Source organism: Protomyctophum bolini (assembly GCF_963924005.1).
Source record: "Protomyctophum bolini genome assembly, chromosome: 21".
NCBI lineage: Eukaryota > Metazoa > Chordata > Actinopteri > Myctophiformes > Myctophidae > Protomyctophum > Protomyctophum bolini.
This window is the reverse complement of record NC_137882.1, coordinates 6857322-6884215: the sequence shown is the minus strand read 5'-3', so window position 1 is coordinate 6884215 and position 26894 is coordinate 6857322. Positions and strand designations below refer to the sequence as shown.

The 26894-nt window shown below is 42.2% G+C and overlaps 3 protein-coding genes across 5 annotated transcripts in view; all 3 read left to right on the top strand.

The window, feature by feature from the left end:
- The window catches only part of LOC308336666 (glycogen debranching enzyme-like), a 563232-nt gene that overhangs the window by 41334 nt on the left and 495004 nt on the right, over positions 1 to 26894 (top strand). The window lies entirely within an intron of this gene.
- Positions 1331 to 11243, top strand: LOC308336046 (putative ferric-chelate reductase 1). The gene is made up of 15 exons (XM_080793290.1): positions 1331 to 1676; positions 2154 to 2293; positions 2842 to 2939; positions 3793 to 4006; positions 5650 to 5850; positions 6152 to 6253; positions 6486 to 6630; positions 6720 to 6830; positions 7562 to 7677; positions 7984 to 8079; positions 9375 to 9466; positions 9644 to 9702; positions 9947 to 10084; positions 10632 to 10657; positions 11107 to 11243. Exons 1-15 carry the CDS (start codon positions 1475 to 1477, stop codon positions 11194 to 11196), a joined length of 1830 nt encoding a protein of 609 aa, XP_080649416.1. The 5' UTR covers positions 1331 to 1474; the 3' UTR covers positions 11197 to 11243.
- On the top strand, positions 11588 to 19049 carry LOC308336180 (uncharacterized protein). 3 transcript variants are annotated; one of them, XM_080793471.1, is made up of 11 exons: positions 11588 to 12479; positions 12592 to 12643; positions 13791 to 13969; positions 14385 to 14514; positions 14882 to 15169; positions 15609 to 15914; positions 16267 to 16433; positions 16836 to 16952; positions 17962 to 18049; positions 18324 to 18468; positions 18566 to 19049. In XM_080793471.1, exons 2-9 carry the CDS (start codon positions 12598 to 12600, stop codon positions 18031 to 18033), a joined length of 1305 nt encoding a protein of 434 aa, XP_080649597.1. In that variant the 5' UTR covers positions 11588 to 12479; positions 12592 to 12597; the 3' UTR covers positions 18034 to 18049; positions 18324 to 18468; positions 18566 to 19049. The 3 variants fall into 3 exon arrangements, with proteins under 3 accessions (XP_080649597.1, XP_080649595.1, XP_080649596.1); XM_080793469.1 differs by having other exon boundaries at positions 12587 to 12643; XM_080793470.1 differs by having other exon boundaries at positions 12566 to 12643.

The following is a 26894-nucleotide window of genomic DNA, read 5'->3' as shown; positions in this document are numbered from 1 at the left end:
TCCTTAACTCTCCCAAACTCCCAAGGACCAGGAAAATTGCACACCCTATGGCTGTTTCTCAACTACTATACTTGTGGGGACATTTGGCCCTGGCATACATGTACACAAATATGTGTGTGACACACGCACACGCATGCGATGCTTCCAGGAATTAATTAGTGGTGTTGTTATTTCCACTAGATTTCCTCTCATTCCAAAACACCTCATGTGACTCACAGCCACTGGGAAAAGTGCTGACTCACCATTTGTTGTTATGGGTGAATACAAAATGCACTGTCACGGTTGGCAACTTGGCATGTTAATCATGTCAGAGTCAGGTCAGCTTCAATGCTCGGAAATCATGTCTGAAATGGAGAAATGCAGCGGATATACTCAAGTAGCTACTTTAGGCTATACTTATAGGTTAGGTTTAGGTTTTTGGTGTATTTCCACTTTTTCAAAACTATATAATAATGTAAGTTTTTAGGCCTATGTACTCCTTGAAAGATTTTGATTATTACTAAACAGTAGGCTATATTAACCCCTTTATTAGCACAAGCTCATTGTGAGCTTGTAGATCTGCTACTTTTGCAAACGTTTGCGAAAGCAGATCTACAACGTTTGGAAAAAAATCTGGAAATGGAACATTCATATTGAATCCAATTATCTTGTAGCCTATAGCCTACCTGTAGGCCTATATAGGCCAACTCAAAATTGTAGCCTACTTTAACAGAGTTGTCAGTTTTGTATTGCCACTTTTACTCAAGTAAAAACTACTAGGCCTACTGCTGAAAACTGTTGCTTTAATCTGTCTCAATTATCCAAAATACTTTTCACAGGAAATCTAGACTCCAATCACCCTAGGGTTTACATTTTTCACAAAGTAGCCTACCGAGGCAGCGGTGGCCGAGTGGATTGCGGAGCGGTCTAGATACCGGAAGGTCGCCAGTTCGAATCAGCGATCCGACACGTTAAAATTACCACCGTTGAAGTGCCCTTGGACAAGGCATTGAACCTCTACCATGAAATGCTCCATGTGGGCCTTGCTGTAAACAAGTATCTGATGCTTAGTCGAGTTACCCTTGGTAAACTTGATTTACCAGAACGCATTTCTTCTTCTTCTCTCACACCACATCTGTGAACGTGTGTGTGTGTGTGTGTGTGTGTGCGTGTGTGCGTGCGTGTGTGTGTGTGTGAGAGAGAATATAAACAGAGCAGCAGGTCTCCTAGTCCTCCCATCTCTCTCTCTCTATCTCTCTCTCTCTCTCTCTCTCACGCACACACACACACACACACACACACACACACACACACACACGCACACACAATAAAAACTCGTCATAATTAAACGCTAGGTCACCTTTCCTTGTTGTCGCGCGTCACGCGCGCTCTGTCGCCTCCAAACAAACTTTTTTTGTTTCCACGCTTCAGGCTTCACTGCGCTGAGCAGCTGCAGTTTAAGGAAACATTATTGATCCAACGGATTGATTGCGAGATGGATCGCGTTGCTTCCCTGATAGTAGGAGCGGCTGTTGTCCTGGCTGCTCTCCCCGTGGTTTGGAGCTACGGCTCGGGTGCAGTCACCGGGAGTTGCGGGGACCTCACCCCGCATCACGGGGGTAGCGCGCAGACGAACCCCGCACCTTTCACCGTCACCGCAGACAGGCTGAGCTACCAGGATGGAGACCGCATCACCGGTGAGAGACTAGCCCCATATAGCCGCCTACTGTATGTCCCCATATGATATGCCCCCAGTCGCTCACTCACTCTGTAGCTCCGAGCTACAGAAGTGGCGTACTTGAGTAAAGATGGAAAGAGATTCACAGATTAGCAAGAATCTCTTTCCATCTTTACTCAAGTAATGAGCGTAGGGACTTGGGCACTAGCTGGGGCGCACCTGATCAAAGTTAGGCACCTGTAGGCTACTCTCCTTAGGATTTAGAGCCAAATGGAGACATTTAATCATTTTGGACCATTTCTTTAGTGTGTGACTGTGTACACTGTAGTACTGTTTGCATGTACATTACCGCTACTATTTATCAATATTGTTAATTCATTCTTTCATTGCTCATTCTTCTCTTTTGAGCTTTTTTTGTATCTCCTTTCGGTTTGCTGACGGAACAAAATACTTTCCTAAGAACACACACTATAGTTTGTTTGTGTTGTTCCTCCAGTTCAGCTGCAGGCTCAGGATCCATCGTCTCCATTCATGGGCTTCATGTTACAAGCCAGAGAGGAGGGAGGAGACGGCATTCCTCTGGGATCCTTCACTGTGGAGGACCTGGCACAGCTTCTCACCTGTAACGGAGCACCTGTGAGTCGCCAGCTCATTGTTTACACCCACTTTACCAGCACTTTCAACCTCACCTCCCAAATTCTCTTTTAGCTACAGTGACAGTGACACACCCAGTGGTTATCAACGTACGGTCCGGGGACCCTGTGAGGGTGTTCCAGAGGGTCCCCTGGCATTAGTGCAGGGGTTCTGCAACGATGTTGGCTGGGGACCCCCGGAAATGCTTTGGCCATGTCTCACACCCCTCAACCCTGCTACTTAATTATTTTCAGTAGCAAAGCACAATTGGTTATCGGCTAAAATTTCCGATCTACAAGCTTGTAGATCGCTATTTTTCCAGTTTTAGCTTCCTAAGATCATCTTAGGAAGCTAAAACTGGAAATAGCGTTAACCTTTTAAGGTAAAGACTGGTCTAAATGCAATGTACGTGTCTGTAGTCAGGAGACGCGGGGAGCAAAGTAGGTTATTAAATCACAAAGAATCTTCTGGAGTGTATGAATGCATGCAAAGATTTTGGTTATACGGAGCTGTGTCCAACACTTACGGAAGTCTCTTGTGTTTTCTTGCAGAATTCGGCAGCATCACACACATCGAAGGTTCAGAAGACGTCGGTGCGAGTCATATGGACAGCAGCAGCCTCAGTACAACCCAAACCCATTCAGTTCCGGTAATTACAAACGATATGTAAAATGGCATGCTTTTCTGTTTCCATGATTGATTTGTTATTTATGCCATTTGTATGTTATTATATCTTCGCTGCATTGAGTTGGAAACCAAAGCTGTTACTTTTCAGAGAATGGATCCAACTTTTCATCGATTCAGTATTTATGGAACCCGCACAGACACACTTTTAAGGCCCATTCATACTCCAGGTTTAGGTGATAAGGTGAACACTGAAATGGTGGTTAGTAAAAACAGAGAGATGTGTTTGGTTGAGCGGTAACCACCGCAGCGTGACGTCATATTGTAGTTTTCGGTGGTCACCTTATCACCTAAAACTATGAATAGGCCTTCAACCACTTTCAATATAGCATATGGTGGACATGTCATTCTCTGCAAAGAATACATTAAAATATGAAAGAGGCTTCCACTCGACCGTGACAATATGTTTTATTCTTAATTATAGATCATACATCAATTAACCCATTCTGTACGGGAACCCCTTTTGGTGTTAGCATTATGTTATGCTTTAGCTATTGAAAAATAGCAGATCTACAAGCTCATAGCGCGCCACCGAGTGGGGCGCTACGAGCTTGTAGGTCTGCTATTTTCGAAAAATCGAAGAACGACTGACATTTTTAGAATCTGATCTCAGGTCAGAATGGGTTAATCAGACCAGTGTGTGTCCAGTGGAAACCTCGTATGAATCTGATCTCAGGTCAGAATGGGTTAAAGTCTAACTGGTGACAATTTAAAGGGGGAGTGTGTGTGCTGTGTGAGTTGAGTGAATCGCTGCATGCCCATTCTTAATACTAGCGCTGGAAATATTTCCCTAACATTCTGCGCCTCTTTTCCTGCAGTGCGACGTTCGTGCAGAGCTACAGTACGTATTGGGTAGGAGTCAGAAGTCCTTCACTGTCGTACAACAGTACAGTCAGCGTGAGTACACCGTCATACAGTAACGACAGTGTGTTTACAACACCGTCTTACAATAATGACAGTGCACTTAATGACTCCTCAACCACAGCTGTGTCCACCGTTAACGTCAACACCAGCTCCTCCCCGCGGCCCGCAGTAAGTCATGTGAAGCAGTGTTTCCCACATGTATAAAGGGGTCCGTGACCCAAACCAATATTATTTTCATTTGTGTGTTTGTTTCCTGGTTTGTTTGGTTTTTAAATTCAGAACTTTTTTAGATGGTGAAAAAAACCAATCTCACAATGTGGTCCCTGGCAGTAATGTAGGATTGGTTGAATTTTTGTAATTTTCCTTCTACTAGTTGAGAAACAGTGAACTGAATGACCTGGTGACCTATGATGAGTCTGACTGTCCATTTAGTCATTTACTGACAAGTTGGAGGTTATGCAATTTAGAGTTAGAATCTCAAGAGGGGTAAGTGCATTGGTTGAGAAACAGTGGGATGTATAATTGTGTGGGACATGTCTCTATTCAGTGACCTAAGCCATTGGTGGAGTACGTCTCACTCACCCAACAGTAATCAAACCAACATACTGAACAGTATAATTGTATACTGATTACTTTTGACCATTAAAAAGTAATCAACAAACTAATTTATTAAATAAAAAAGGTCAGACATTTGGCCAAATTGTCAAATATTACCCAAGTCCTAAGAGAGAGCAAACATTTTGCGAAAATAGCCAGTCTACTACTAGACTGTAGTACACTACTTTCAGTACACTGGATCCCCAATTCAAATATAATTATTAGTAATTAGTATGAGTATAAAAGTATGAGAACCACTGGTATATGGTAGACGGGGAAGGATACACTGGTGTAGTGCTTTGCAAGGTACTCAAAGCTAGCCTGGCTAATAAGCCAGACAATTTATTTTTGACAACGGCTGATTCGGTCTGGCTTTAGCCAGGCTAACTCAAAGCCACTAACCTGCTAGAGGTAACAGTGAAGATCACCTTTAAAATAGTCTTGCGTACCCAAACTTATGATGAGTCTGCTGATGTTGTAATTCTGTGGGCTAGAGGTGTGTGGTAACAAGTCGGTTCTATAATATATTGTATTGCAGAACCGATGTGAACGAGGGATCGCTGTGCTTCCTAATTTGGGCGAAGCCATTTAGAGTATGTGGTAAAGGCTGTGTCCTAAAAACCAACACACACACACAGTTGGCGTAGCCCTGTCACCGCTTGCCTTTGCCGTTAGTCAGCAATCCAAGAAGGCCATACAATGGATTTAAATGTATTCCAGATGGAGATAGCTGATCGTCTGGTTATGTTAATTAGTTAGTTTAATTTATTGTCCACGTGTGGAAATTCGTCTTCGGTCTCAACAGTAAGAAACAACAACAACAGCAACAACACTTAACTTAATTATTTTCTCATGGCAAAAAAAAAAGTGCAGGACAACAGTGGCAAATACATTGGAAAAACAAACAAATCTAGCGAGACATGGTATAATTTAGTGCCTTAATGGCATTTGTTATTTTAAAAAATGTTACGGTTAGCTTTTGGTACTTTGTACCGTCTACCAGAGGGAAGTAGTTCGAACTCCCTGCAGAGTGGATGAGAGGGGTCGTTTGCTATCTTGATAGCTTTTTTACGAAGTACCTCCTTGTAGATACAGCCTAATTGTTGCTGTCTCTTCCCAATGATTTTTGATGCTAGGTTTACTATTCGCTGCAGCTTGCTTGTGAGACACAGACCATCACCTATAGTGTCTCTGTTCTCCTTATGCTTCCCCAGAGCCTCATCTCCAGTGCAGGCTGCGGTGTCACTAAGGTGTGTTTCAGTGAGCCTTTGGACTGTGACCCGGCAGTGAGCAGCAGCAGCTGTTACTTCATGTCGGCTCTGATGAGGTCTGGCAGCCAGCCTGCCGTCCATTTTGAGGTGACCGGTCCCTCAATGGGATACGTGGCCTTCGGGTTCTCCGACGACCAGATGATGGTAAACACAATGTCACTGTTCCAATAAGTATGGCATATGTAGACAGACAGACAGACTGACTGACTGACTGACTGACTGACTGACTGACTGACTGACTGACTGACTGACTGACTGACTGACTGACTGACTGACTGACTGACTGACTCACTCACTCACTCACTCACTCCAGGGTGTCTAATGAAGTACTGTCACCTCATAGACACATGAAAAACTGGAAAAATAAAAATAATTGTGGCACTCCCTCTTTAAGTTTGTATTCATTCACACACATCAAGTGGTCTATCTTTTCTCCTCTCTCTAGGGTAATGATGACATCTATATCTGTGTTGTTAACAGCAGTGGAATGGTCCAGGTGCAACATGCCTTCTCAACAGGAAGAAAGAGACCGAACACTCTTCCTCTGGTACGCCAAAACCTTCACACACTCATGCTAAAGTGTTGAGAATGAATCTGAAGTTCTACAAGCTCACTCAATATTTTTAGATGGTGGTCCGTGGTCAAATACATGACAACCTGGAGGGTTCTTTGACATAAAATTGTAGGATATTGACAACCCCTGGCAGTGAGAGCTGGTGAATCATCACGTAAGTGATTGTTTCCAACACAACACAAGTATTATTTTCCACCTTCACCAGGGGAACGTCACAGACGTGAGGGGCTGGTTGAAGGACGGGGTGATCAGCTGCTCCTTCACCTCCATGAACCCCATCTCCACTCAGAGGACCAGCGGCTTCAATACGCCCTACTATATCATGATGGTCCACGGGCCCAGCCATGACGGTAGGCTAACTGCAGTTATTGGTGGTCTTGGTGCTGGGAAGAGCAGCACAAAAAAACAATCTTTATCTTCATTGTTCTTCACTGGACAGGTCGTATCAGTATCCACAGCAGCACCTTCACCAGTGACACCAAGGTGGACATTTCACATCCTCAGCGTGTTGAGAAAGCTGCTTGGCCGCCCCAAATCATCAAAGCACATGGTGAGTACACACTGAGCGCTATTCCCTCGCAGGTTTTGCTGACGTCACGTGTACACACTCCAAGGTGGTCTCCCTCCCTATCTCGCCAGCTCTTTAGTAAACAGAAATACAATGTTAGACATGGCTGTCATGTCAGCATACCAATTTAATCACACAAAACAAACAAAAAACTGCATGTACAACATTGGACCTGGAACACTATAAATCTGATGCTGGAATGAGCTACAGATAGATACATGAACAGATACAGATAGATACCGTACATGAACACAGATGGTGTGTACAGTACTAGTGTAAACACTCTATACAAACCCTGATGTTAATGAATCCCCATGGGAACGATTAGTGTGCGCATGTGTTATCCTATGCCCTGTGATACATGTTGTTGTCATGCATGTCATGACCCTCAGTCCAGTATGTACTGACATGCCCATACTATTTGTATTACTTTAACATTTTTTAACTATGACAGAATTTATATCTTTAATAAAACGATACATAAAGACTCGGGATATAATATCGATATATATCGATACGATATATCGTTACATGCCTAATTAGCTATATTAGTGCTTCTGATGAAAGCGAAAGTATCTACCGGCTGCCCCGGAAATGAATGATTGTTACTTCCGGTTCACAAAATCAGCTGGTGGCTCTTCAAAATAAGGGCTTACGTCTGAAACGCTCTTTGGTGGCAGAGAAGCTTAATCCAGTTTGTGCTGGTGTTCCAGGAGCGTTGATGCTGATAGCGTGGATGACCACAGGGACTCTGGGGATGCTGTTTGCCAGGTATCTGAAGGGCGTGGCCAAGGGACAGGGCTGCTGGGACAAAGATGTCTGGTTCCTGGTGAGACCTCAGAGTTTTACATCATCACTTCATGCGAGGCCCGAGGAATGTGGCACATTATCAAATATAATTTGTACCTCCACCGGGTGGAAACCTTGTACAGTATGTATAGCTTGTAGATCAGTTATTTCCACTACTGTTGTGGCAGTGAGACACTTGCACAACAATTGATTTCCATTAAAAAAATATATATGTTTTTGGAATGTCACACTTTCTTTGTTTTGACATTTTGTAACTCATTACAATTATACTTTGTGTGGGTGCGTGTGTGCGTGCATGTGTGTGTGTGTGTGTGTGTGTCTCCAGGTTCATGTGGGTTTGATGATATTGACCGTGGTAGCCACCAGCATCGCCTTCATCATCGTGTTCGCTCATGTCCGGGGCTGGAGTGACTGGAGTGGGGTTAGTGGTCTGACTTACTCATCATTTACACACACCAGGCCTTTCACAGTGCAGTAATATGCACATAAACACTTATAACCAGTAAGACGCCTGAGGGCGAGAAGCAACCTCGCCATAAAGGGCGAGGTCACGTGCACGCATCCATCCGCCTTGTTGACGGTAGACTGGGCAAGCGCTGGCACTTTGGCATGGGGGGTCAGATCAACATGGAATGAATTCTGTACTGACCATATAAGGAGCATGTCTTGAGTGTACAGGGTTTGATGAGGTCAGATCAGCATATAGAATGTCAGAACAGGTCAGCTCCATATATGGATATCTAAGGGTGGTAGCAGGGGCAGTGTCTTGAGTGTACAGGGTTTGATGAGCCTTAATTTCCGGGCCTGTTGAGAACTCTAGTTTTCGCCGGGCGCGGTTGGGGCAGGCCTGTCTAGAGTTTGAATGGACAGGTATAAGTCAAACGGGAGACATTGAAGAGGAAGTATGGATGGGGAAGGATCAACATATGGAATGTCAGAACAGGTTCTGACATATATCCATCTATGGAGATCTAAGGGTTTGAGGTTTGAGATCAGATGTAGAGTTGCTGGACAATATTGATGACATCAGGGATCTCCATATATGGGCTTAACTGCGACAGCAGGTCGCATTTACTATGACATCTCAATCTCTGATGATGTCACGTGATGTCATGAGACATGGGCACCACCATATACAGTATGGGGGATTTCCCATGTATGTACGATTTAATAGTAAATGCGACCTGTGGTCGCAACAAACACCTTGTGCAACTTATTTGAACTGCTGTTTGTGTCGACGTGTCGTGAGAACATCCACAGCACACAGAACGTAAATGTTACGCGTTGATGAAGTGACGTTAGTTTCACCAGATTTTTCAACGAGGTCGATGTTTCACCCTGTGAATGCAAGATTCAGACTGCGTGGACCAAATTAATATAGCTTGATGTGAAATATTCACTGATATCCACAGTTACATTTGCAGATTGTTCATCGCACTGTTTTTTTTTTCTCTCTGTACTTTTTTTTTTAATTTATAATTTTTATCCCACGATTTTTTGTAACCCATTTTTCACCCCTGTGTCAATTATCTAATGTGATCCTGGGCTCTACACACCCTCCGCCAACCTGGTGGAGAGCAACGGACTTGAACTCATGCTTCCTTCATGCCTGAGTGTCCAAGTTGCTCCTTTACACCTGACAGGTGTCTGTACTTGACTCTCACATTGTGAGCTTGTAGATATAATTGTAAAAAAAATGTTCTGTATTGTTTGCAGGGGGCTCATTCAGTCTTGGGGTGTCTTGTGATGATTCTATGTTTGCTCCAGCCTGCTGTGGCCGTGTTCCGCTGCACTCCACACCATCACCTGTAAGTATGGATAAAAAAAAATGTAATTACATTATTTAGTTCCATTTGTACACTGTCAGAGTTGACTCAGTAATTTGCTGTGTTATTTGAATGGTTGTGTGTGTGTGTGCGTGCGTGCGTGCGTGTGTGTGCATGCGTGCGTTATTATGCTTAATATTTCTTAATTTTCTTCACCAGGAGGTTTCTGTTTAACTGGTATCATTCTCTGAATGCAGTAGCAATCAAAGGCTTGGCGGGTAAGGAACTGTTGCTATTAATCATTTATGTGACACTTCAGTATTCCATTTATGTACTTACAGCGACTCAACCCAACTAAAACAATGTAGTATACAAATAAAACACAAACACAATGGCAAATCCAATCGCTCAAACTATATCTATCCATCTATCTAGCCATCACTAAATCTCTCTCTCTCTCTCTCTCTCTCTCTCTCTCTCTCTCTCTCTCTCTCTCTCTCTCTCATATATTTCATCACACAGTGGCAGCCATATTCACAGGCCTCAAGATGATTGACAGCACAGAGGACAAATGGCTGATGAAGGTGATGGGCGGGTTCGTGGCCTGGGAGGTTTTATTCTACATCCTGTTTGACCTTCACAGCAGGTGGCTGCACAAAGGTAAACACACTACGGTAACCATGACAACGCACTCTGTAACGGCAGTAACATGCAGGTACAGACGTAAAGAAAAAACTAAATAATTAATTGGAAAACTTGAACCATAAAGCTTACTTTGTCTCCAGTTTGAGGCATTTAGTTTCTAATTTAATAAAAATAATGTATTCACATTTTAATTGATACATTTTATATGAATAAAATATTAATTAATTATATATTTTTTTCTAATTAAAACTTAACACTCCTGAAACAACAGCACAAACTGGATAAAGATGGATTACACCACATTTAAATGCATTACAGTGATTACACCATAACCTGAACCCTAAATTTCCTATTCTGGGGACAAACATTTGGTAAAAAATAGCTTTGCCAGCACGTGGGTTTGCAGTGCTTTGTGAGCTTAAAGATCATCTATTTTGAATATATTTTAGGATAAAGAGAGTGGACCAAATACATAGACAACTCATGTCATGTTATTAAGTGACTAAACAATTTCAGAAATACAGTTTCTATAGCACGTTTGACTCTTCTGTTTCCTCTCTAGATACAGAAGAAAGTGACTCTGCAAAGGTGAGACCCAAACACAACAACTGAGCCTGACTGTACAGTAGATCGGTTAGAATTCATATAGGTCACCGATTTCAATGTAACGCAACACAGGAACCCCAGCTAGTGTTTTCCAGCGTCGGGGAGCAACCTTATAACTTTATGGGAGCAGTGCCGATAGTGCTGGCACGCCCGGTGACACCTGGCAGTGCGCTGAATGCATGCCATGCGCGTTCATTCGCTGGGCGCGCAAAAGCAAAAAGTTGTCTTTCTTGATTGTGTTATGCGCATGCAAATCACATGCACACACACGATGGGGCCCTTTTGATTTGGTGTAGCGCCAGGGCCTTCGGAGGGGTTGCTTCAGCACTGCGATCAACAAGCTTTCAGAAAAAAGTTTTTTTTTTAAATGTTGGGTTAAAACGGCATTCCCAAAGTTCTAATACTCTTGTATTAATTTGTGCTCTTTGCAGGACAGCTTGTATTTGATGGTGTTGGGGCTGTTTTCTCTCGGGAACCTCACCTTCCTCACTGCGCTGCTGGTCGGAATCGGGATGTCCTGAAAACGACCACCGAGAGAGAGAGAGAGAGAGAGAGAGAGAGAGAGAGAGAGAGAGAGAGAGAGAGAGAGAGAGAGAGAGAGAGAGAGAGAGAGAGAGAGAGAGAGAGAGAGAGAGAGAGAGAGAGAGAGAGAGAGAGAGAGAGAGAGAGAGAGAAAGACAACTATGAAAGCCTTTGGTCCATTAAGATCGGGAAAGCATCTGTGTCATTTTCTGTTTTTGCGATAAATACAGCACATTGGTTGGCTATTTAAAAATAGCAGATAGACAAGCTCATATCGCATGACTTTTGCCATGCCTATTTTGTAAATATTTTTTTTTTTTTTTTTTAATAGCACATTTTCTACTTTCTGTCAGTGATGCCAAATACATACATACATTTGGGGGGTCCTTGACATCAAAAAGTTTGACAACCACTGATATAGCAACATATGTTTTTTAGAAGAATGTTAAGATTTAGAAGATTTCCACGTGCCAGAACTGTTATTTGCACCTCGTTTTGTATGTATTTTATATATAATTCGCTGCTCGTACCTCAGTTGTACGGACAACTAAATAGTTTAACTCAGTCATATTTGATACTGATATAGTATAAAAACTGTCCTAGTGTAAAAACTCAAACTATTCAATAGGCTTGCCAAGGTGTACATACTGTATTTAACCGGTTGTTTATATCACTATAACTTTATAAGCACTTGTAGATTATGCTTATAGGCCTACTGTATATTGATGAACTTTGACATATTTCATATATTATTATATATTTTAATGTGAATTATCACGTTATGGTGAGTGATTATCACACTCAGGAGAAAGATTGACAGTCAAAACTGGAGGGAATTTGTTGCATGCTGATTGCATGATGATTGTTGCATGATTCACTAAGTATTAGTAATAATATATTGTATTGTATTTATATATGGTAAATCATTTCCATATTAGCCTACCGATATAATATCTGTATTCCAACTGTGTTTGAGTGTGTCGTTTTAATGAGTGAACCCCGAACTGAAAACTGATGTTTGACCGCCATCTAGTGTCCAGCAGTAAACACTACATGTGATGTCTAGTATAGCTCCTCTGACCGAAAGGAAGTGGGGGGTGGGGGTTTGTTTACGTTTTTCTACTGTCAGCTGCCCGACAATGTTTTGTCAGAAAATCTTTTCGATTTTTGTTTATGAAGTAAAATGAACTAATTTGGAGCTTATTATTGTCTCTCTCCAGCCTATGTACGACAATGTTCCGTTTTTTCTATTTTTTGCTCGTGATTCTGAGTTTTGCTGGTGGTAAGTAAAGTCGTTTGTTTTCAGCTACAACATACAACAATAAAATCACATTTCAGTTTATTTCGCTTCCTAATTTTAATGAGCAGCTCTGAACTACTAATCCGCAGTCCAGGTACATATGATGGTCGTGGAAGAGGAGGAGGACTCGTCCGAGGTCAAACCAGGTAATAGTTTTGGAGGATCCTGCAAATTATAGAATGATAGAAACTAGAAAGTTTTCGAAAATAATCACAAGATTCACAACACGAAGGTACAAGTACAAGACATCAAGTGGTCTCAGTCTGAATGCATTCATTCTGGAATTAAGTCACGATTCACGAAACACCTCAATGCATAATGAACTGATCATTATAAACGACCATGCTTATGTCTCATTGATACTTTCATTACAAAGAGGAATTAAGGTATCATTTGGTATCAAATACTTCACTTCACTATGATAGTGTAAGTAGCCTATATTAAGCATACATGTGCATGTCAATCACAGTAATAATGAAAGTAAAAATCAGGCATGACACGACATAGCCTATATTCCCAAATCTTCTATTTGATTAATAATAGAGTCTGGGCTGGGTTATATTTTGTAGGGTAATTTATAGCAAGCACGGTATTGAGCAATAAGGTCTCTTTTGCCACTGACATTCTTACATAGGAAGACTAAACTATATGGCCATATATATGTATTTTGTATGTTACAATCTTGATTTGAGGGCCTACTAACTCCTCAAAAACAACTATAGACACAGCTCAGAATTAATCTCTATAAGGGTAGATTCTGCCAATGCTTTTTTTTCTTTTCTTTTCATTATTTTTTCAGAAATCCGCAAATGGCAGCAAACTGCTCCATTCCCATTGAAATGCATTGGCAGAATCTGCCCTTATTTGTAGAATGAAAGTGCGACGTGACCGTGCCCTAAAGATCATATTTGGTGCATGTTATTTTATAAGAATTTCTTTACTAAGGGAAGTTCACAGTTTTTTTCACCAGAGCCAGCAAATTGGCTATTCCTATTTTTTTATGTAAAGTTGGCAAGGGACTTGCATATAGGAGCTACAGTGAAACAGCCCTGAAAAATAAAAAATAAAAGTGTCAAACTGAAAACCAATCTGAGGTCCTTTAAGCAGCAGACTAAAGCATGCTATTAAAAATGGTTCCCCTATAGAAGGTACAATTTCTCTAGTAGGGAAAGATAGTGGAGCACTTGAGCATTTGTTTTTTATTGTAATGTTATTATGTTATTAAATTACCTTTGTTTATGATCATATAGTTTAATCACGTATCTGACCTATGACATGTCTCTTGTTTCTAAGTTGCATATGGAACAACAATAGGAGTATGCTATGGGAGTCCTTTGACCGCGGTCTGGGGTGACATGGGTTACACCTACAATCGTAGGATCATGGGGTACATCCTCAGCGACAATCTGACCATGTTTTTCACTCCAAGTCGACCTGGCAGCCAGAGGATACAGGTGTCTGACAACGGTGTGGTGAGTAACATATCTGAATGTTCAGATATTCATTCATCTACATATTATGAGCTTGTAGATCTGCTATTTTTGTAAAATAGTGAAAATGTGGTGCAAATCTTACCGGTATATATTCTTTCAGAGCGAACATTTTTAACTGAAATCTTTGCTTCTGGACGGTCACTGGAACAACATACTTTCAGATTGGGGTCGCCTGCCAATTACATATATTTATGGAGGTCCTTGACATAAAAATGTTTGACAACGACTGACTTGGGTTTTTCAGAAAACTCTCAGGATTTAGAAGAAGTAGTAGAATCGTCCTCCGGTCTAAATGGGTTAAGTCTCTTGCTCGGGGACACCTCTACACATTGCCGGAGCTGGGAATTGAACCTGGGACCTTCTTCCATATGTGTTTGTGTTGTCCCCCATGCAGGTATTGGACCCACACTACAATTTCACTAATTTTAAATTCAAAGTACACAACGTGACGGAGAAAGATGACGGAAGGTTTTCTGTCCTGATGGACGGCATCTTGACATACGTCCTGACACTGGAGATCATAGGTGAGGCTGCTGGATGCTTCAATCCAGGGACATTATAGTCTATTATAAAATAATATTTCATACATACACGTTGTAGGTCATTTAGCTGTGCCTGTTTTAAGCCTTTTTGTCAAAAAGTGCCGAAAAATCCATGCACAATCTGATGAGACACTGCATTGTGCTAAATATGGAGTGTTTCACAATTATAAACATGATGTTTACCACTTGAGTGCATAAAGTTAGGTTAGGTTATAAGTTAGTTAGTTAATTAACAATATATTTGGAATCAAGTTAAATTAATTTGCCTCAAACTCTGACATTATATATTATATTTTGGGTACCAATCACGTTCTTCCTCCTGTGTGTGTGCGTGTGTGCGTGTGTGCAGATTGTGCAGAAGAAGTAATTAGTAAATATGGAGACACCTACAGCTTCTCATCTATTTATTTCTACCATGCGTATGCCCTCTACTTCGCCCGTCAATGGTACTCCGATGAGCCAGCGGTGCTACTGTGGAATCGCACCGGCAACCCACAAGCCGTTGTGGGGCGCATGGGAAGGCTGGTGGGCGACAAGTGGATGATTGAGCACACCACACAGTCTGAGCACAGTGGCTACTACACGTTCAGGGACAAGAACGGGGAATTTGCTTTCAGAAGAAAGATCGTAGTTGAAGGTTAGGATTCATTAACAGATAACGGTTCTTTTATTCACACTGGCGGTGTGATGAGATTTGACCAGTGGTTCTCAAACATTTTCATGTCAAGGACCACCAAATGAATTAAGCAATATTACACGAGAAGGTATGCGTTACCGTCATTAATGGCACGCCTGCGTTGCTGCAGGAATGAGCCGATAGGCGAGTTCCGTAAGCAGCGCAGAAGTAAATATCGGTGCCAGGGACCCCCATACAAGATTTGTGTTTATTTAAATTATTCAGAGTTTTAGCACTTGTTTTCAAGATAATAATAATAATAATCATACAAAATAAATGCTCTCGGTGTGTACAGAATCTTTATGCGTTTCATCTTGACTTTTTTTTATCCACTGTGAAATTATTGTATTGTGAAGTTATTGTAATACATAACCTCTTGTTTCTCTTGTTTCGTATACAGAGATGTACAAATATTTGGACACATTAAATGGCGAGGAGTTCCTCTTCAGCTTAGAAATTGGCCCTGATGTGTCGGGCATGACCTTCACCCCAGGTCATGGAGGCGCAACGAGGGTGCTGATGTCAAGTGGCGAGATGGTGATAGACTGGGAGTGGGTGTTTGACGGTAGAATGTCAATGTCGAGGTCCACCGCGGGCCAGCTTCATGTCAGGATCACAGACGTGCAGCCGTCTGACGCTGGTCTCCTAAAGATCAGAGACCAGCAGGGCAACCTGGCTCTGGTGGTGGAGCTGGATACACCTGAAGGTGAGTGATGCTGGTCCTTGTTGGTCCTTAACTGTTGGTTGGTAGAGTTTTTTACTTAAAAAAGAAAAAAACATAAAAAATAATTGTTTGTCCTACTATACAAGATGTCTGGCTAACATGTGGCTAACATCATGTCCGTGGCTATTATTCCATGTTATTTAGACAGACACTACAGTTTCTTGGTTTACCTGTGATCCTAGTTTACAGAGGCACTACGACTGCACACTCTCTCTGCATTTGATGTATTATGCTTACCTTGCATTGTAAGTCTCTCTGGGCGCCTGATAAATGCCTTAACTGTCAATTGTATTCCTCTCGTAACGTTGACCTGATCTTCTTGTTGTTCTTACAGGCTCTTCTCATGATGAGACTTACATCAGTATTTGCGTTGCCGTGGTGGTGTTATTGGTGCTGGTGGTCTGCTGTGTGTGTGTGAGGAAGCACAAGAACAAAAGCAGGAGGAACAACTCTGCTCCGCTCAGTGAAGCAGCAGCAGGAGGAGCTGTATCTTTCACTGATGTAAGTAGCAAGAAAAAAACCTAATATTTAGAACCAAGCAATTACCCACTTAAACTTGCTCATGTAGGTTTCTCGAAAATTCAGGAAGCATAGAATTTAAACTTGTAAAAACGTTGTTTTTGTTTTTAAATAATCATCTAAATTGGTTAGTCTGATTAACCACTTATATTTTGTTGAACAATGGTGACTTGCAAAAAGTCACAGCTTCTTATTTTCGCAAATTGTATTTGAAAATAAAATAAATGTTTTTCTTTCATCATAATCGACGAAAAAAGTATAATAGAATATAAAATATTTGCGATATTGATTGGACGTCATATTGCTCCTGTCCCTCCAGCATATGGGATGTAAGGCAACTATAGCTCTGTGTTTTCATGTCATTTCAACATGTCCTTGGTTCAGTTCCAGGACACCACTCAACCTTCCACCTCAGCTCATCCTAGTTCATCACATGGACCGACATACTCTGCCCCACTGTCCCCCAAAGAGCCTGGACCCACTGACCACCAACCACTGGTGGTAGGTGCTTTATACACCATTTCATCATTTGATCCGGGCCAACATTTCAGAGCAATGGAGAGTGTGGAAAAGCGGTGAAGAAACAAGTGCAAGCAGGAATGGTGGAGAAAAGTGTCAGGTGTGATGTGTGATAGCAAAGTATCAGCAATAATGAAAGGGAAGGTGTGCAAGACGGTGGTGAGACCAGCAGCTATATTGTATGGTTTAAGAGACAGTCGCACTGAGGAAAAGACAGGAAGCCGAGCTGAAGGTAGCAGAAACTAAAATGTTGAGGTTGGATAGGATCAGGAACGAGTACATCAGAGGGACAGCGCATGTCAGATGTTTTGGAGATAAAGCCAGAGAGGCCAGACTTAGATGGTTTGGACACGTACGAGTGTGGTGAGTGTATCTGTAGAAGGATGTTGAGGTTGGAATGAGGCCTAGAGGAGAAGATTTATGGATGTAGTGAAAGAGGACATGAAGTTAGTTGGTGTGAGAGAAGAGGAGGCAGAGGACAGGGTGAAATGGAGGCAGATGATTCACTGTGGCGACCCCTGAAGGGAAAAGCCGAAAGGAAAAGAATAATGCAAAATGTCTTTTGTCCAGTGCTCTTAGTTGTCAGGGAAAGTTGTCCAGTGCAATTTTGATTACGCCCTAAATATCCTTTAACTCCACCAGAACACGTTCTTATCCCTGATTATTTTATTACTTCAGAGTGGAGGAGAGAGAATCACATTAATTCTGTCGACTAAAACTATGTGCCTTGACTACCTTTTTTCACTGACGCAGATGCATATGTGTTGCGAACTTCCAGTTCTTTTCCCTCTGCAGCTGTTTTGAATGAGAAACACAAATAACACCTCTCGGTTAATCCCCCCCTCCCACCCCCCTGCCTTTTTGTGTTTTATCCTTGGACAGATAATGCAGAAACACTTTTATATGTACACTATGCTTTCCTTGGTCAATAAAATGAATGAATGAGTGCATCAATCGATCAGTACTGATAAGGACCGTTTGATCGTTCCAGGCTCCTGGTCCAGTACAGTCCATTTCAGCGTCTGGTCTTCCAGTCTTCATCCATCCAACAATACACTTCTAGTGTTACTCAACCGCTGGTAGGTGGACTCACTCTACTTTCCACAGTAGCACCATCATTCCAGCATTTATTTAACCTATGTAGGGCTGTGACATTTTACCTGACGATGAATTGTTGCTTAAATAATTGTGCACAGGGCATATTATATGACAGATAACGTTCACATCTAATAACTTTCAGACTTGTGAGACACGCTTTGAGCTTGTAGATATGCTATTTCCACTATTAAAAAAAAAAACATGGAAATGATTATGACGACTTTAATTGTGACTGTCTGTCTCTGCTTTCTTCAGGTGTCGCCACCAGACCAGCTGTGCCTTTGAATTCTGACCTCTGAACTGTGACCTTCCTACCTCAGCTTTATCGTCACATTACGGGTCTACAGCATAGTTCTAAAGGATAGAGAGCGGACCAGGAGCGACAGCCCCACTCCGCCCTGTCTAAAGGATAGAGAGCGGACCAGGAGCGACAGCCCCACTCCGCCCTGTCTAAAGGATAGAGAGCGGACCAGGAGCGACGGCCCCACTCCCCCCAGCTATTCATTTCAATGGAAGTTGCTCGGTGGCGTTTTGAAGCACCCGGAAGAACGCTCTACTAGGAAGATTTTGGTTGGAAAATGTGTGGAAGTGGAAAGGAGCGCCCAGCTGCATGCGTGGGGTGGGGTTACCTCGTGCTGAATGCAGGGGCCCGACTGCAGGTCCAGCTTTGACCAGTAGGCTCGGCGCGGCTTCAACGTCGATCAGCCGTTCTGGGGACTTGTTTACAGTCGTAAAAACAAAAAGGAAAATAAATAAATACATTTAAAAAGCTGTTGAAATTGGTACAAACTGCCATGATTTATTTTATTTTTTTATTAAAATTATGATAGAAATAGAAAGAAAACTAGGAAAACGGGGCAGCAATGTAAAATATTCCTTTATGAAACGTTATGAAACATGTCTGTAAAGCAAGAATAAAAAATACAAATACAAAATACAAAAGTCTAATAAAAAAAGATTAAAAACATTCTTCAAGTGATAGTTCACCCTCAATAACTTTTTTTTGTCGATTACTCACCGTGTGGAGACTTGAATTCATGGATATTGTTTGTTTTTGTCACATTCCTAAGCCAATAATGTGATGGCTATGCTCCCTATACTCCCTATGGAGACACAAAGGAGACTATTTGTGTCTTCATAGGGAACCACTGCTGGTGGACAATATATTGTCATATGCAATCAATTGTATTATGCAAAGTTATTATTGTGGTATATATGATTATTTTGGGGTGTCGCTGCCTAAAATATTTGGGTACCCTTGATCTAGAATTCCTTGTGATGGGTCAGTGATGCTTATGGGTCAGGGCCTGCCTAGCCTTGATACCCAGGCTTTGGGCCTGCCCAACAGTGCGAATGCCAAATCTTGGAGGAGCAGGATCTCCATCTAGTGGCTAAAGGTGACCATTACAAATAATATAATCTTGAACTATTATGGATTTGTAAATGCTCTTTTTATGCTAAGGTTGGGTGTTGGTCTGGCGAGTGGGAGGCCCGGGTTCAATCCCCGCTTTCTTCGCAATGCTACACTAACTATAAAATACATTATATGTATACAGTATTCATATAAACAAACAAATTTATAAATAGTTGATTTCATGTAGGCCTAAAACATTCTGGGGTGGAAGTAAGTGGAACTAAAGTTTCCTGTCAGCAAATCAAGACGGACCATTATTGATTGATGCACGTAATTACACAGGTGGTGTGTACCGGTGTGTACAAGCAGAGTGTAGAGCCGAGTAGGATATATAGACTGCTTTAGCTTTATAAGCTGTAAACTTGCATTTTATTTGATTTTATGTGATAGAATGTACCGCAAAAGTAATTAATTGAAGAGTCGGACGTCTGAAGCCATAAAGGACTGTTGAAGGGACTTTTTATGAGGACTTTAAAAGATTTACGGAGCTGTTTCCCCCCACAACGAAAGCGGCTGCAACGAGGTATGTTATTCTATTTTTGTTATGTAATTGTATGTATCTTTGATGTAATGTTGATCATGTCACCGCTGTTTGGTGAACAGCTCGAGCGGCGCATTGTGCATTTCTACATGTTTTGTATTTTCATGTAGGCTATTATGCATGTTTATTCAGGTAATGTAGGCGTGCGTGTGTGTCGTCAATGTTGTGAAAGGGGGCAAGGGGCTATACTTGGTTAGCCTCTAGCCTGCGCTACATTTCAACGAAAGTACGGAAGTACAAAACTGCCCACGAGGATACAACCAGAAAAAGCACTAATAATGACTTGTTTACATCAGGGTCTATAACATTCCGTTTCTGACTTCTTCAGGTGATTGTACTGCCAAGTAACACCCACTAGATGGAAGTATAGTGTCAAACAGGTGAGTGAATACTTTAGGCTACTTTCCTGTGCTTTTTTCTGCAAACTGGTCAATACACGGTCTTCTGCAAAGAGGATTTAAACCCAAGAAAGCCTATGGCTTGTTTACATTGGGGTCCTTTGTACTCAATTAAAAATAATGGGCTGTGTTAGAAGGGGAAAAAAATAAAAAGACACCACTTAGTGGGCCTATTTTCCGATGTATTATATGTATTTTATTAGACTGACCCAGTGGTTCCATTGTCTCAAATGTCAGTTACCGGTAACTTCAAAATAACATGCTGACGCATTAAAAACTCAATCTAATATTAAGTGGAATTATTAACCTCAAGAAAATGCTACAGAGTTTGCATCTCCCCTAGCCCCGCAAGCAGAACCCGAATGTAGTAAAGTTTCTGATACTTTGTTTACTTTACCCATTGGGTCCTGCTCCACGCTGGGCTGTCGCCAGTTACGCACAGACAAATACAATGTAAACACGCCATGAGACGGACTTCTGCGCGCTTTTACCATGTTTATTCATGTATTGACTTACGAATGTGCGAACTATAAGTACCTTACATACCGACACATCTCCTGTGTCGCGGAAGCCGTTAAGTATTTTTAATCCATGATTGATTAAAAATGTCGCTTCTTCCTACCTTGTTTATTGACACCTCATTGTACCGCCTATCTGGCTAGCTAGTGGTGCTACAATTTACAATTTACAATTTAGGCATTTAGCAGACGCTCTTAATCCAGAGCGACTTACATTAAGCAAGAACAAAAAGCATGGGAATACATCACATAAAGACATTTATCATGAAACATGCGTAGCTAAGAAAGTAACAGTGGAATATCTATAATGAAACTATACATATAAGCTATACATCTATACTACTATGCTACACATATGTACTATGACGTGCTATGACTACATACAATGCACTTATGCTACAGCTATGACGGAGCAGATCAGAGGCAGGGACATAGCCCGCAAAGCCAACCGCACATCGGGAGGCGGTACAATAAACGGTAAATAAACAAGAAGAAATCAAAGCGCATTTTTAATCAAACATGGATTAAAAATACTTAACGGCTTCCGCGACACAGGAGATTTTATCAGAGGTATGTAAGGTACTTATAGTTCGCACATTCGTAAACGAACACAAGAAAAAGCGTGGTAATACCGCGCCGATGGACTAAACGATGAGTTTGTGTATATCCGCGTTCCAACAATCGCATTGGAAAATCTTAGCATGACCAGGGACCCTACCTAAAGCGACATCAAATTTCATAAAAGCTTTAGGTAGGGTTCCGAGAGGGGCTACATCTCCCCTAGCTCTGGTCCATAGCTAGCCCTACAAGCAGAACCCAATGCTACTGAAGTTTCTGACATGTTTTAGACCCAGAGCACGGGGTCCTATTCCACCTCCACCCTGCCACCGGGTACGCACACATCAATAAACGTAAACACCTTCGGATAAGTCAATCTGCGCTCTTTGAGGACTTTTTTTCGTGTGAGGGCTTCTGAATGTGTGAACTATAAGTACCTACATACCGCTGCGAATATCTCCTGTGTCGCGGAAGCCGTTACGTATTTTTAATCTATGTTTGACCGATTTGGAAGCTTGGATTCATCTCTTCCTGCCCTGTTTATTGACACCTCATTGTAACGCCTATCTGGCTAGCTAGTGGCGCTATAGCTATGACAGAGCAGATCAGAGGCAGGAACGTAGCCGGCACAAGCCAACCGCACATCGGGAGGCGGTACAATAAACGGTAAATAAACAAGAAGAATCAAAGCGACCAAATCGGTCAAACGAAGATAAAAAATACTTAACGGCTACTTAATATGCAGACAATTTAGAAAAAAATTGACTGTGTGCGAAATATGTGCCCTTTTTGACTATTCTTTTTTTTTACCCCTGCATAATCTGCTCCATTTGGCTGATTATGGGGTAAATTATGTGATCGCATAAACACATATTTGTCTGGAATGTCTATTTAGGTCCTTACATGAACCAGAATACCCTCAGGATTACTTCATCGTCAGTCGCCACCAAATCGCTACATTTACAAGCTAAGTACACGCCATTTTGGCCAACATGTTCACCCCGGGAAAAGGGGATGGCATACAGGGTTAATGGACGAAGTAACGGGGGAGCATTCTTCATACCGAAAGGTCAGAGCTGAAAAGAGCCGTTAGAATGCTCAGGGGAAATCCATCAAGTGATGGAAAAGATATTGAGAGCCTCTGCATGTCATTGATCTGAACATAGCTGCCGTGTGTGTGTGTGGTGTGTGTGACTGTGTGTGTGTGTGTGTGTGTGTGTGTGTGTGTGTGTGTGTGTGTGTGTGAGACGATGTTGGCAACGATGTTGGCATAATATTCTCATTTGTGATAACATTTTGTTGTGCTCAAGTATGAAATATTTCCATCATTGACTCTCACATTCCTGTGTATTTCCGCGGACAAATCAAGTGCTGTGTTGCCAGTTTAATTAGGTTTCGGCCCCAACAACACATGCCGCAAAGAATGTCATTGATTGATGATAGCTCTCTGAATGCGTTTTTTTATGCTCGCTCGCTTGTACACACACACACACTCACACACACACACACACACACACACACACACACACACACACACACACACACACACACACTACTATACTTGTGAGAACATATAACATTGTACTCTTTGACTGCCCAACAGTACCATCTAGTAGTGGCTCAGACTGCCAAGGTTTTAGCCCCTTTTAATAAGCGAGACCGCCAAAATTGACGCACTTCCGGGAAAGCGGGAGCATTTCAGGGGTGCACCCTAGATACATGGTCAGTGATCACAGCCTAGATACATGGTCCGTGATCACATGGTCCGTGATCACACCCTAGATACATGGTCAGTGATCACACCCTAGATACATGGTCAGTGATCACACCCTAGATACATGGTCCATGATCACATGGTCCGTGATCACACCCTGGATACATGGTCAGTGATCACACCCTAGATACATGGTCAGTGATCACAGCCTAGATACATGGTCAGTGATCACAGCCTAGATACATGGTCAGTGATCACAGCCTAGATACATGGTCAGTGATCACACCCTAGATACATGGTCAGTGATCACAGCCTAGATACATGGTTAGTGATCACACCCTAGATACATGGTCAGTGATCACAGCCTAGAAACATGGTCAGTGATCACAGCCTAGATACATGGTCAGTGATCACAGCCTAGATACATGGTCAGTGATCACACCCTAGATACATGGTCAGTGATCACACCCTAGATACATGGTCAGTGATCACAGCCTAGATACATGGTCAGTGATCACACCCTAGATACATGGTCAGTGATCACACCCTAGATACATGGTCAGTGATCACAGCCTAGATACATGGTCAGTGATCACATGGTCCGTGATCACACCCTAGATACATGGTCCGTGATCACACCCTGGATACATGGTCAGTGATCACACCCTAGATACATGGTCAGTGATCACAGCCTAGATACATGGTCAGTGATCACATGGTCAGTGATCACAGCCTAGATACATGGTCAGTGATCACAGCCTAGATACATGGTCAGTGATCACAGCCTAGATACATGGTCAGTGATCACAGCCTAGATACATGGTCAGTGATCACACCCTAGATACATGGTCAGTGATCACACCCTAGATACATGGTCCGTGATCACACCCTAGATACATGGTCAGTGATCACACCCTAGATACATGGTCAATGATCACAGCCTAGATACATGGTCAGTGATCACACCCTAGATACATGGTCCGTGATCACACCCTAGATACATGGTCAGTGATCACACCCTAGATACTGTACATGGTCAGTGATCACAGATCACACCCTAGATACATGGTCAGCAGTGGCGTGCACAGACATTTAGAGGGGCTCGTGAAAAAAGGCACCTTGTGCAGCACGTGGAACCGGCCGGTTGCCTTAATAGTGTGAGATTTATAGATTTTGGGGCCTAAATAATATATTAGAAGCTTTTTATCAAGAATTGATCAATGTCACCATGGTCCACATACTGTACACTGTACAAAAAAATATATATATATATATTATTTTGTAATATACTCATCTAAATCTGCAATGCAAAGTAACAAGTAACTAAAGTTGTCAACTAATTGGAGTGGAAGTAAAGTACAGACATTTTGAAATAGGCCTACTTGATGCTCAAAACAAGCCTCATCAATTATTTAAGGATCCTCCTACAGCAGCAGTCCCCAAACATATTTGGCCGTGCACCCCCTATTTCCTCCTGATTTGGCTGAAAATTATAAAAAATGATTATGGCAAATAATCACAGAATATCACTGCACTGAGAGGCTCTATACACCTCCTTACGGTTTACCGGATTTTGCCATTTGTGCTAAATAACACCGCCATTACGCTTTTCATGTCACCCCCTAGAGGGCGTTTGTGCACGCAGTTTGGGAACCCCTGTCCTTCAGTAACATGCATCTCTTCTGGGTTGGAGAGACGGCCTCAGGCCAGGGATGGTTGGTGGGATATATTATGTGTTTGAGGACAGCCCCTTGCAGTTGGAAGGTTAAACACAACCACTGGAAAAATCATTAACCATCCGTTTCCCTTTTCTTTCTCACTCCCACTCTCCCCCCCCATGTCGATGAGATCGCAAGTGACAAGGACAAGAAGTTAGATGTTTTTGAATCTCGCTTTGAAACTATTCTCTTTTTCCCTCCCATTTTGTCCCCTTCCTACTGGGAGAGAGGGGAAAATTGAATTGCAGATGTCAATAGAGCCCTATAATCCCTGCTGCATCTACGCCACACGCACAGACAAGGTTAAAGCTGCATTTTGCCAGTTGAAAAATGAAAGGCTGCCATATGAAACAGCGTGTTTATTAACATTTTAGAGGCGGTTGTCCATCAGAGCTCTTCCGCGCAGACCCGTTGAATCATGTAATTCCTGTCACGGATGAGGGATGAGGAAGTTAGCAAGGCGCGACGACGACGGAGGCGGGTGCCGTTTGCTCAACTATGTACCTTCACAAGGCATGCGGCGGCCAGGTGTTGCCAGATTGTTTTGCGAGAGGAATAAGCAATCGCGTCAACCATATAGCCCAAAAGAAGTGACTATAATAGGCCAGTGGTTCTCTAACTTTTTCACGTCAAGGACCCCCAAATTGACACTTTTGTGGACCTCCATTTGAAAGGGTATGCCAGGGACCCTCATAAGAAGATTTGTCCTGCTCTAGCAGTGATTCTCAACCACTTTAATTTCAAGGACCCCCAGTTTGACATGCATTAGGCTACGGACCCCGATTTATTTAGGCTACGGACCCCCATTTAACGGCATTTCTATCTCTGGGGCCCCAATGTATATTTTAAAATCAATGTTAATTTAACTCTGAGAGTGTACTGTACATATGGAACCAAATCCATTTGGTTCCATTTGTACACTCTTAGTTACACATAAGGATCCATTTGGTTACAAAATATCATTTAGCTGGGGGAGTCCCCAGCCTGTAACTCCCTCAAGGGAACCACTGTAATAGGCCACACAAGCACTTCAAACCTACTCCCAATGATGCAACGTGTTGTGGTTGTAGATCTGCTAGAAATAGTTAATTAATTAATTATTTGAGAAAAGTGAGAAATTAATATTTAGTGAAACATTGGAAAACATTGACCAGGAAGCAGCTAACAAATCTTTAGAGACACCCAAATGTTATGTAACATAATGTTATGATTGAGAGGAGCGTTCGTTACTAAATACAGAAACCAGCGCTTCTTTCAGCTGACAAATATCACTTTGTGATCATTTCTTGTTTTGTTGTGCTTCCATTTGTCGTGTTGATGAAATGTTCTGTACAGCACTTTAAATGCAAATGTGCTTTATAAATAAACATGATTTGATGTAGGCCTACAGTAGGTATTTGGCATATGGCAATTTGGCAAAGTGAGGTATGACATTTATATCGCACAGCCCCAGAAAGTGAAACAAAAACTGTTAAATTGAACCGTAAATTCAGATATTACCTATCATTTTATAATGGACTATTAACCTTTCGGGGGAAGTGGGCATGACCCTTTGGGCATGTAGAACATGACCTGTACTTCAGTGCCTCCCGAGACCTCATAGTGTCAACCCCTGGCTGCATTGCGAGCTTTGTAGATCTGCTATTTTCACAATATGTATCTGTGGTAGACACCATGGCATTAGCCCATTCTGAACGGGAACCCATTTTGTGTTAGCATCATGTTGTGCTTTAGCTACTGAAAAATAGCAGATCTACAAGCTCATAGCGCGCCACCGAGTGGCGCGCTACGAGCTTGTAGGTCTGCTAATTTTTGAAAAATCGAAGAACGACTGACATTTTTAGAATCTGATCTCAGGTCAGAATGGGTTAATCAGACCAGCGTGTGTCCAGTGGAAACCTCGAATGAATCTGATCTCAGGTCAGAATGGGTTAGACCCTCACCCTAGTCTGCACAGAGTGAACT